The sequence below is a fragment of the Vespa mandarinia genome, chromosome 6, assembly GCF_050613455.1.
Source record: "Vespa mandarinia isolate Hongniang chromosome 6, ASM5061345v1, whole genome shotgun sequence".
NCBI lineage: Eukaryota > Metazoa > Arthropoda > Insecta > Hymenoptera > Vespidae > Vespa > Vespa mandarinia.
Genome location: NC_140815.1, coordinates 1,162,224 through 1,175,000, shown reverse-complemented (window position 1 = coordinate 1,175,000; position 12,777 = coordinate 1,162,224). Strand labels below are relative to the sequence as shown.

Genomic DNA, 12,777 nt, shown 5'->3' with positions numbered 1-12,777 from the left:
GTAATTTTTAGGTGGAAAATTATTTTCTGAGCATTCGTGTCACTACAATTTTTCATAGAAATTGTAATTGTACTCCTTTCAACATGATTCCACGGTGATTCCTACTATGAAGAAATGGACATTTCGTTCAATCAAACGTTTCTATCTGATTAATTTTTATAATTGATAGATATACTTAGGTAGATATCATTTTTTAATTCGTGTAATACTTTATTATGTATATATGTATATATTTATATATAAGATGACAAATAATAGTTTAAAAAGGAATGAAAATTAATCTAAGAAAAAAATATTTAAAAACAAATCTTGGTTTGTTCTGTCGACGATCTCGAACTTATCTTTCGTACGTTGAAATAAATATATAAGTTGTGTCAACGAAGTACGCTTTACAGCAAGCTAAGTTTTGAGTCAACGAAAACTTCGAAATTGCTTTCTTTTTTCTTTTTCTTTTTTTTTTTTTTTTTTTTTTCTCGGCGGACATTTTTTCGATATGAGCCGTGACGTAGACGCAGTAATGGGAGGACTACACTTCTTTCAAAGGATCGTAACCACCTCTCTCCTTTTCCCATCCCTCGTGCACACTTGCCTCCGTGTTACTACCTCGGTAAAAAAACGCGAGGATGCAATCGAGTCGCGCGTAAATTTGCTTGGTCTGAGTGAAAAGGCTCGCCTGTCGTGGGGTGTTCGCGTGCGAAATCATTAGGAGAAAGTAAAAGGGAGAAGAAGGTTACAGAGAGAGAGAGGGAGAGTGAGAGAGAGGAAGGGGGTCTGGTTTTCCCGACAGACAGCGGAGTAATAGTGGAAGAAGGAATCGTATCCGAAAGAGCGAAGAGGGTACACAGTACCTTTTTTTCGAGATTTTAATTAATGCGGTTTTACCTTTGTCTGTTTCAGGAGAAGCGATATCGTTAGCATCTGGGAGCTTTTATCGGCTGATGTGACGAATATAGAAGAAGTGTAGTAGTCGGTGATGTCTTCTTGGTAGAAAGAAAACAAAAAAAGAAAAAAGAAAAGCAAGAAATAAAGAAAGAAAGAAGGAAAGGAACGAAGGGAGAAAGGAAGGAAGACAGAAGAAGACCGAAAAAAAGAAGAAAAAGAAAAAAAATAATCAAGGAGAAGAAGGAGGAAGAAGAGAGATTGGTGAGGCGATAGATGCACCGAAGAGAAGAGGGAAAAAAGGAGGTGGTGGTCCTGGCGCAGCGAAGGCAGCATCGTTTTCTTTGTCGTTGAAGTGGTGCCGGTAGTATCGGTAGTGCTGGTGCTGTTGGTGCCGTTGGTGGTGGTGGTGCTGAGTAAGAAGAAGGACGTCGTCTTTGAAGGAACGACCTGGAGCGGCGGGCGGAGGGGGAGGTGGAGGTGGAGGAGGAGGAGACATCGTCCCTCCCTCCTGGAGCCGGAGGAGGCATGAGGAGGAGAGAACGGAGGAGGCTCTGAGGCTCGCCGCTGAAGACAAGGATGGCTCCGCTCTTCGCCGCGAGCACTCTCGCGGGCGTACTCCGCCCTCTGCTCGCGCTTCTGCTCGCGCTTCTGATCGGCTGCCCGCGAGCTATACATGCGGAACAAGGTAAGTCCTTACCTACCTACCTACCTATCTCCCTTTCCTTTTTGTCTCTTATTTTTTGATAGCTAGAAGCCGTATTTGCTTGCTTTCACGATAGATTTTCCCTTTTCCCCTCTCTTTCACTCTCTTACCCTTAAAGGAATTGAAAGAATTTACTCGTTTCTTCTGTATGTCAATTAATACAACGATCGTCTGAAATCTTTTGAAAATTGATAAAAGCGATGTAAAAATTTGAAGGAAGGATAGATAGGAGTAGGAAGAGACGGAAAGAATGACAGAGAGAAAGAGGAGAAAGATTCTTCGTTCTTCTCCTGAACGTAATTTCGTGGCGCCCACCCGGCATGATTTATTGCTCGGAGACGCTGAATAAGGAAGAACTCGTGAGAGAAAGAGAACGAGTCCGGCCAAATTGCCAGGACGTTAATTGCGAACGCGCTGTTACGCTTACACACTCGTAGGATATATATCGTCTCGGATATCGCGTTCAACGTACTCCTGACCGGCCGCCATTCCGTTATTTCGCGCTACGCATCCGCCTAATCTACTGACGCATTAAAGTCTCCGAGTTCTTCTTACACTTCGACCGTGTATAGTGATTGTGTGCGTGGAGAGATCGAGAGGAAGAGTGAGAGAAAGAGAGAGAGAGAGAGAGAGAGAGAGAGAGAGAGAGAGGGAGGGAGAGAGAAATTCGAAGGACGGTGTAATCCAATTTCGAGGCTCGTTCGCGACGAACCAACGCGTTGGGACGTCTCCTCGTTGGAATCCTAATCGCAATCGAAGGAGCGAGAGAGAAAGAGAAAGAGACAGAGAAAGAGAGAGAGAAAGAGAGATACTTTTCTTTCGGACGATAAACGTGCCGAAGAACGTCGCCATCTCTCTCTCTCTCTCTTTCTCTCTCTCTCTCTCTCTTTCTCTTTCTCTCAAAGCTACCTCCTTTAATAGCCCAGCTTGAGTAGAGCGTGCCTCTCGTCTCGGTTCTAGTTCCCATTACGGGCTTCCGAGGCTCATCGAGGAGGAAGAGGAGGAGGTGGTGGAGGACGAAGGGGGAAGAAGAAAGGGGACGACCGATGCCTTCTCGGAGCGGAACGTTTTCCATATTTTAAGCGAAAAAAGGTGGCGCCCGAGGCTCAGTTAGGGTGCCTTCTCTTCGAACCTCCCTTACTCTTTCCTCTTAGCACGGGAATAACGATAATTTCGTAATATACAGGCTCATCTTCGGAATTGGCTTCAGCGATCGTTGAAGGTGCCGGTAAGTTGGTGGTAGCGTTGGATTAAAAGAGAACGGATGGGATTTCCTACAAGATTCGGCGACGAGGTTCTCCTATCTTACGAAAAAGAGGAGAAGACTGGCGGGTGGGTTAAAGAGAAAAGAGAAGGAACGGTAAGGAAAGTAAGACGCCATGACGAAATTGGCCAGCAAACTCAGCAGAGCCTGTTTACTCTACGTGACGCGATTCGAGACGATTCCGTAGGACGAGAGTCCTCTTTGGGATTTCACTGATCCGTTCTCATCCTCATCCTTATTCACCTTCTCCTTCCTTCTTCTCCTTCCTTCCTTCTTCCTCCTTCCTTCTCCCTCCTTTCTCGTCTCAGTTTCGTCCTCCCAGAATATCCTCCGAGTACTCGAAGAAGGCAGCCTTCGACTTTTCTCCCACCATCGCGAATCCTTTTCGCGCAAGAACCGTAAACGAAAGACGTTCGAGATAATCTTATCGTCTACTCCTGGCAGGGCTCGCGCGAGCCGAGTCGAATGGTTAAAAAGGGTCTTCGAACCGTCCCGTCTCGTCCCGTCCCGTCCCGTTCCATTTCGTTCCGTTCCGTTCTGTCGTGTCGCATCTTTACGAATTCCTCAATCGAGGAAACGCGCAACGTGCTCCCTAAATGATATATAATGGCTTCCAAAGTGTTATCTTCGAATTTCGATGAATTTATTATTGTTCGTTTGTTTTTCAATCGATTTTCTGTTTAATAATCATGCGACATGAGCAATAATTTCTAAGATTTAATTCATAATTTGAACGAGCAAAAATTTATAGAAAATATCTCGATCGAACTTTATTCTCTTTTACAATAGAAAAAGATTAATCGAATGTTTCTTTTTTTTTTTTTTTTTTTCTTTTTTTTTTTTTTCTTTTTTTTTTTTTCTTGTCCGAAGAATCTTCGTGTTCTTGCTAATATGATTCGAATATCTTACATATATCCTCACGGTACTTTCGTTCAAATGTCTGTCTCTAGTCGTCGTATGTCAATTACAAGCCGAAAATGAAATTCCTGGGGAGCGTTAATTGGGAAGGTATCCTTTGGCTCTTTGAAATGCAGATACTACATTTCATTAAGTATTCGAAAGTGGTCTCTCTTCCATCGACGAGGTTCGCCGTCGCGTGCGAAGAGGTTAATACGAACTCTCGTCGTTTTCATTCGAAGACGACGAAGACGACGACGATGACGAGGATGACGACGACGAGGAACGCATGAGGATGAACGAAGGGAATCCTTTGAAAATCGATTCTTCCTTGTTAATTGATCTTCTTCAATAAAGGAATCACTCAACATATCAATCTAAACTTTTAACGAAACTCTTATCTTATAGAAAAGATAGAATAAATTCTATCTGATATGAAAGATTTAATAAAAAATATTAATAGGATCTTTAACAAAGATATCTTTTGAATAATTCGCTTTTGAACAAATGTCTGTTTGATTTGAGAAGAAATGTCAACGGTAAAGTAAAATTTGTTCACAACGTGTCAAGTATCATTGTCAAGATTCCATTTCCATTCATCGACCAAATCAAAGTTATTAACTCTAAAAGCTTTTGAAATTCTTCTCAAAAATAATTATATATATATATATATATATATATATATTTATATATATATATATATATATATATGTATATATTATTGGTTAGAAACCCTCGAGATATTTCGCAGACGTATTATACTTAATGTTCTATTTCGTTTTGAGACTCGCTATTGTCCAAACATCAAGTTGATAAGTTCGAAGGTCCTCTTGTAAGTGCACCCTCTCAGCGAAACAGTAATAGTATGGTGCTGATTCTGATGGCGATAGTTGTAACATCCGCAGACGGTCGTTCTCCTGTCAACTTCCTTCTTCGATGTTGCTACTCCTTCGGGAGTTAGCTCGGATGTAACGCGTTTAATAGAACTTGCCGAGTATCCGTTCCCGATGGATCGTGTCTTTCACTCTAGTTACCAAGCTTCTCTCGTTAGCTATATCTGGAAGAAAAAGTAGAGGATAAGCATGACGTATTTTCTCTCTCTCTCTCTCTCTCTCTCTCTTTCTTTCTCTCTTTCTGTATTTATCTGCCTCTCTCTTTCTCCCTTTTCATTTCTCTTTCTCTCTTTTCTTTTTTTCTATCCGTCAACTTTATCCTCTTTTCGTTCTTTCTCGCTAATGCTCTTCTTCTCCTATCTTGAACTCTTATCAACTAGCAACTTCTTCGTCTTTCTCAGGTTTCTTTCTTCTTCTTCTTCTTCTTCTTCTTCTTCTTATTCTTTTTCTTCTTCGTCTGCTTTTTTTCTTCTTTTCTTTTTTTCTTTTTTCTTGCGTCTTTTTTTATCCTTTCACCCTTGTAACTTTTACTCTTTCTCTCATTTATATCTTTTTCGTCTCTCTCTCTCTCTCTCTCTCTCTCTCTCTCTCCCTCTCTTTTTCTCTCGATGAGATGCGCTCAGGACAGTTAAAATTTTTTTCTCGTTTTTTAATGACTCCCAACAAAAGATAACGAGATGAAGAGATATATAACGTCGTTCATAAAAATTTACCTGATTATCCGTGAGATTGATTCCTTACTTTAGTCGTCTTATCTTATCCTCGGACATATGGAAATAATTATGTTTAGAGATAATGATATCATATATGATATTATATAGTCGAATGAGTAAAAAATACTTGACCTTTCAAGAAAAAATAAAACGTAAATACATTCGGTAGACTACATTTTCTCTTTCTCTCTCTCTCTCTTTCGCTCTCTCTCTCTCTCTCTCTCTCTCTCTCTCTCTCTCTCTCTCTCTCTCTCTCTCTCTCTCTCTCTCACTTTCTCTCTGTCTCTCTCTTTCGCCCTCTCTGGAGGAAAGAACGAAGAAAGCTAATCTTTGTCTATGGGGATAAAAAAAAGAAAGAAGAAAAAAAAGTTGATATCGATCGGAGGGTGGAGCTTCGTTTATTTTTCCCTCAAAAAGTGGATTACCGCGCGCGACTGATCACGTCGTCGCGTGTAGGTACATATGCGTATAGGTATATATATATATATATATATATATATATATATATTCTATGTAGAATCTATATATATATTGTAGAATCTATATATATATATAGATTCTATGTACTCTATGTATATATATGTGTGTGTCGGAGACGATCGAAAGCCCTTAATGCGGCACCCCGAATTCGATTACTCCCGGCGAGTTACAGGGTAAGAAACCCTCGCGAAGGCGTCACGGTTCGTTCACCGCGACCGCTGCCCACAGCATACGCTTCTCCCCTTTTTCGCGATTCCGCATCGCGGAGAACGTGTGCTTCGTCGACGTGTAATGCACCGTCGGAAAGACTTAACTCGATTTTCACGTACGTGATCTCTCTCTCTCTCTCTTTCTCTCTTGCTTCTTCGAAGAATGGATCCGCTGAAAGGCAAACTCGATCTTGTACTCTCGTTCCGCACGGTGATTAACTTCCTATCGAGAAAGACCTTGAGTTCTTGAGAAACGAGAGGAATCGTTATCTTTTGCGTAGTCACGTTAAACTCGTTTACAGTCGTCGGCTCGAGAGCCGCACAGACAAAGCTAATGTGTGTATGTATATGTGTGCGGTGAGTGCGTGCACCCGCTTGTGTGTGCTAGCGCGTGTGTGGTCAATTTTTGTTAAACTTCGTATAAATTTTCCTAGAGGTGTTATCAATCATATATTATTATCGAACGTGTGTGTGTGAATGTGTATGTGTGTATATATATATATATATATATATATATATATATATACATATATCAATTAACATAACATCTCTTTATTCGTATTTGGATTTAAAAATCCAATAGAACGATTTAACGTTCGCGGATCGATACTCGATATAGATAATTATATAGTACGATAATAATGAATTGGCAGTTTATTTTAAAATCGAGATATTGATAATAAATAATTAGTATCCGATATTGACGAGAAAATATCTTTAGAAGTTTACATTAGTGGAACAGGAATGAAATATGAAAAAAATAATTGGATATAGCTACACTACACGTGCATAAATGAATAAAATAGATTATAACTCGATGATCGACCACCGACTTTTCGCAAGGTCGTGGTTTCATAGGGTCGAAGAAAAGCGTGTGGTCCGAATCATTCGAGGTGGTGGCACGCAGGCAAGCAGTCGAGCCGAGCCGAGCCGAGCACAAGCAGTCAAGCAACCAGGCAAGCAAGCAGCAAGCAAGCAGTCCTCTCGAGCAAACTCGATTGCCTCCACGAAAAGGCAGAAAGACTCGTTCGAGCTCTCGTGCCTTCGAGCCTTGCTGCTTTTACTCCCTTCTTTCTCTCTTTTCTCTCTTCTCTTCTCCATGGCACAGTAAGTAAGAGACGCGGCAACGCCGCAGGAATGCCCGGCCAGGCCAGCCCACCGCGTGCATACCTGTACAGCCTACTACTCCGGTCCAGCCTCTCTCGCTCTCTCTCTCTCTCTCTCTCTCTCTCTCTATATATATATATATATATATATATATATATCTTTCTTTCTCTCTCGCTCCTCATCATCCTCATACTCTTCTTCTTCTTCTTCTTCTTCTTCCTCTTCTTCATCTTCTTCTTCTTCTCTCTTCGTTCGCTCCTCGAACGCTCCTCGGCAGCAGGAGCACCGTACCCACCATTCTATCGAATCGACGACGGACTCCCGAGAGGATGAGAGAGACTGTCTTCCTCTTCTCTCCCTCTCTCTCTCTCTCTCTTTCCCCCTCTCTCTCTATCTTTCTCTTTCTTATTCTCACTCACTCACTCACTCACTCACTCTTTCTCTTCATGTAGCCATCTCACGAAGCAACGGAACGTTGTCACATCAAACCCGAAAAGTTCGACACCTCTTTCTACTCATTTTCCTTTTCCACCACCACTAACATCACCAACATCACCACCATCACCATCAACATCACCATCAACACTATCATAATCACCATCACAACAGCACCCTTAGTACTGATGGAAGTTGTTCTTTACTGACAAACTATACTCTATACAAACGGTACTTTCAATACGCTTCCATGAGTTTCCATTTTCTAAATTAAATCCCGTTGATTTAAAAATCAAAAATATGCATATAAATTTTTATATATGGTATAGGTTTATACATAAACTTTTTTATATGTACTATGTATGTATAGCCTTTGGTCTTTTAGATTTCTTATTCTGTTCACGAACTATTTGATCAATATGTTTTATTTAAAAGTAGAAGGAAGAGAAAAGGAATGTTATATAAATATGTATTTATTATTTATAAATACCTTTAAAAAGTTATGATAAAAATTAAATTCTTATTATTAATATACATATTGTGTAACGATGATCTATTGTGTGTACTATTATTGTTCCATTTCAAAATGTCTATCATTTGCATTGCATTTGAATTGTTGTTAAAATTCTTTCTTTCTCTCTTTCTCTCTCTTTTTCTCTTTTTTCTTTGATACTGTGTGGATTTTATTGTTCTCGTACATGATTATCGTGGACATTCAAAATATTTTCTCTTGTAAACGTCGCTTCATAGTACCCTTAATGGAAAATTATTATTTCCTCCGATTGTGCGAACGTACCATTCACAAAATTATAATCGCTTTTAATTTCATTTTTATTTTTATTTTTTAATTTTTTAATTTTTTTGTTTTGTTTTATTTTAGTGTTTATTAATCATAGTACAACGAATATTATCTAGCGAATAATACTAGCGAATATACTAGCAATCTATATACTAGCGATCTATATACTAGCGATCTATATATTAGCGAATAAGGACAAGTTCGCTATCATTTCATTTAATTTTTTTTATAAGTTTTAAATAAAGCATTTAAATGTATATGTTTGTTTATGTTTACATAACATGTAACATGTAACAATGTATGTATATGTTTACATAATATTTTCTTCTCTTATTTCCACAAAATTACTGGCACAATTCAAGGGAAAAAATATTTGGTATATATAACTTATATACCTAAGTATATATTCTCTCTATATATATAGATATATAAAATAACTTAGATTACATAGAGTGATATTTGATATTTAATCTATTTCATGAATTACTTCAAAACTAATGATTTAAAAAATAAATTAAAAAAGAGAAAGCTTTCCAAAAATTACAGTATAGTCGGTCGTTGTCATGTAGCCAACAGGTAATTAATTCTATCTAATTCTCTAACTAATTCTACTACATTGGATGTGAGAATACAAGAATATTTATTATTTTTTGAACAAAAAGAAAATATTAAGAAATTTTTTCATTGTCACTACACTCCGACAAATATTGTATATAGAAGAAAAAAAATTGATAATGCGTCCTTGTGTACAACGAATGTGGACTACTCTCATTGATTTGTTCTCTCTCTCTCTCTCTTTCTCTCTCTCTCTCTCTCTCTCTCTCTCTCTCTCTCTCTCTCGATGCTAGTATATATATTACGAGAGAAACGGAGAAGGACAACGAAGTGTTCTTTCAGTCCAATGAGAGCAGGATGATCCAATGACCATCAAGAAAGGAGAACCGGTGGTGATCCTTTAGTGTACATTCTTTCGAGTTGATTTTCTTACCCGCTGCTAATCGCATTAGCCGGAACTCTTCACCCACCCAAAGAGGTTGTTCCTTTCTCGAACAGAGTTTTATATCGTGTCCATGAACAAGTTTCTTCTTTCATTCATTTGAGTCAATGATGTCAACTAATGAGAAATATTATTGGAAGATTATTGTTATTATTATTATTATTATTATGATAATCGAACAAACTCTAGGAGTATATTTTTCATAAATATTTCTTTTTTTTTTTTCAAGGTTTTAGTAAATATACTTGGTCAATTTATTTTCAAATTTAATATGAGAGTTTGTGTTATATATGTAAAATGTTATATTTCCTATATTTAGAAGTTTTAATTCTTATTATTTATTTATTAATTTATTTTTCTTTTTTTTTTCTTTTTTCTTTTTTTTATATTTAAATCCTTGTACTTACAAATCGTCGATCAAAACCATATCTAATTACAAATTGAATTATTAATGATTAATCGATGAAAAATATTGAGGTATGATTACTCAATAGGGTTCAATGATTATATACGTGGTTATATTTGATGATAGTGAATAAATTTTACTTTGGAGATATGCGAAACAGCTCGTAATTTTGTTTCCTTGATTTTCATGCTGACGGCACTCCCATTCTTAGCGGTTCGTCGTACGTACTTACATACATATACATATACATACACACATATGTATATATATATATATATACACGACATACATACCGTTCGACACATTCGTCGCGTAGCGTTCAAAGCGAAAGTAACCGTTCGTCCGCGAATCCTCGATGAAAAAAAAGGTGGTTGCACAAAGGACACGTCGTAAAAGAGAAAAGCCTTGAAATCATAAAGTATGGACGCGTGAGTATGTGTATTTGTGCGTCGTAGTTATACGACTCACGCATTCGCGCGTAAGAACGAAGTACTCACGTTATAACGGGGCAAACGTCGTTGTATCGAACACGAAGAACACGATACTTTCACCAAGGATCGACGTCTCGACAGGAAAGAACGAATCGATAGCTTTTCCGATATTCAAACCTCGATAACAAATTCCATTTACGCAATATATCGTCATAGAACGGAATCGAAATCGTACGATTTATTTATAACAGATTTATATTATGTATTATCATTTCTACTTTATATTTTGTAATTTTTTTTTTTTTCATTTTCATTTTTACATCGAAATAAACGTGTAATATAATTTATCGTAGATTTCATTTCGAGATATATAAACGTTATATTAAAATCTAATCTGATCTCCAAAAATAGAATCCCCCACCTCACTCCTATCGCGTTTTAAGATCAACTTGAGAATAATATGAAATAAGAATAAGAAATAAGGCCAATTTTGATTTCACTATCACATTTTCTACCTCGTTATTTAATATTTCATTCTAACGTCGACGAAGAATAAATTTCGTTGAATCGTATAAACGAACTTGGGGAAAGTGGTTACACGAGAATACGTCTCGGATGGATGTACAATACACGGATATGTCAGGTATTGGCTGAAATCAAACTGTTAAAATCGTTTTCGATATCGGCGCGTCAGGCCGCGAGGAGTTGGGGAGTTATCGATAAAGCGAGAAAGACGTAAAACGGGACTCAATACACGCACGTGGTCTCTTCTTTGGGCCGTTCGAGCGAGTATCCGCTATTCCAAGATGTTTTACCAGCGTCATACCTATTCTTTCTTATACATATTTATATATATATATATATATATATATATATATATATATATATATATATAAACGTACGTACGTACGTAAGTGTAGATGCGTACAAACATACCGTACGTACTGTACGTACGTATCTGCTCCCTTCCTCTTCAAAGAGTCGATTTCTCTCGGAGATTCGAATTTATACTCGGTCGTATTCTCGCGTATTGTTTTTCGTGTTCCATCTCTCTCTCTCTTTATGTTTTTGTCATATCTCTTTTTTTCATTTAGTTTGCAAGTTTGTTCACACGTATGTATCATATATGTACAAAGCTCTATTTTCTATCATTTCTCTCTCTCTCTCTCTTCCTTCTGTGTTTCTCTTTCTCTTTCAGTCTATTTCTCGTTTTCTGTATTTGACAAGTTTATTTCTCTATGGAAAAGCCAAGCGTTACACTCGATACGACAAAGAGAGCACCTTTTCTCTTTTTCGAGGAAACGAAATTGTGCGGAAGCCCTTTGGCGGCAATGTTCGACGCGTGATTCGAGTAAGATTGACGCTTTGCGGGAGGAGAAAAAGAGTGAGTGAGAGAGAGAGGGAGAGAGAGAGAGAGAGAGAGAGTAAGAGAGAGAGTAAGAGAGAGAGAGAGAGAGAGGAATGAGTCCGGCCGATTTTTAATTCCAACGTCGATACAAGTCGTTACGTAGCTTTCGCTTTGCGGTCCGTCCACAGGGATGTCACCGCGATCGGTGAGCGATTTTTCTGCTCCGATCTCGACACGTTTGTCTCCAGTCATTCTCTTCGTTTCTTTTTTTTTTTTCTTTTTCTCTTTCTCTCTCTCTCTCTCTCTCTCTCTCTCTCTTTCTTTTTTCTTTTTTATACGACGGATTTGATGTTTCTCTCGTTCCTCGGTGACGGTGAGAAAGATAGACGGTCGAATGAATATTTATTACGACTACGAGGAGTTATCACTCATTCGTTCAACGAAAATGTTAAAAAAATAAAAAAATAAATGAAAAACAAGTAAAAGAAAAAAGAAACAAAGGAAGAAAGAAAGAAAGAAAGAAAGAAAGAAAAAAGTGAGATCGATCGTGGAAACAATAAATATGTGTAAATAAAAATATTAGTTGATCGCGACGGGTTTTTCATTGAGAGAAGGGTAGCGGTAACGTGTAAATGAAAAAACGTGCGTTCGTAATCGTAATTAAGTCTCAAGTGATTTATCGCTCGCTTGTGTAACGAGAAAACTCGTAGGTATATAAAAGAGATGCATTTTCGAAAAAATCAAACTCGTGAGCGTCGGGTATGCGAGGCATCATTAAAATGTCGTCGAACAGACGATAAAGACACGTGGTTAAAAAAGAAAAAGAACAAAAAAGAAATAGGAAAAAGAAAAAGAAGGAGAAGAAGAAAAAGAGGAGAGAAGAAGGGAGTTTGCGGGCGCATTCGATAATGCTTTTCACGGGGACGATCGAAGAGAAATAATGTGAGAGAGGTTGACGCGCGAGGAAGTGGAAGGAGGAAGAAGAAGAGGATACGAGAGAGTAGGAGTGTGTATTAGTGTAACATTTTGTACGAATTTGTTCGTTTCTTTCTTTCTTTCTTTTCGATCTACCCTTTATACGCGCTTTTTCTCTCTTCTCCTGTCTCTCTCTCTCTTTTACATACAGACGCAGACACATATATACACACACACATACACATGACTCTCTATGTGTGTGTGTATATATATATATATATATATATATATATATATA

At 38.0% G+C, this 12,777-nt stretch overlaps 1 protein-coding gene across 21 annotated transcripts in view; it reads left to right on the top strand.

Annotated features, from left to right (window-relative positions):
* Eph (Eph receptor tyrosine kinase) overlaps nucleotides 1-12,777 on the top strand; it is a 155,940-nt gene that overhangs the window by 59,509 nt on the left and 83,654 nt on the right. For all 21 annotated transcript variants that reach the window (XM_035864400.2, XM_085657560.1, XM_035864401.2 and 18 more), the window contains exon 2: nucleotides 898-1,567. In XM_035864400.2, the coding sequence (XP_035720293.2) occupies nucleotides 1,459-1,567 (109 nt within the window). In that variant the 5' untranslated portion in view covers nucleotides 898-1,458. The remainder of the gene's footprint in view (nucleotides 1-897; nucleotides 1,568-12,777) is intronic.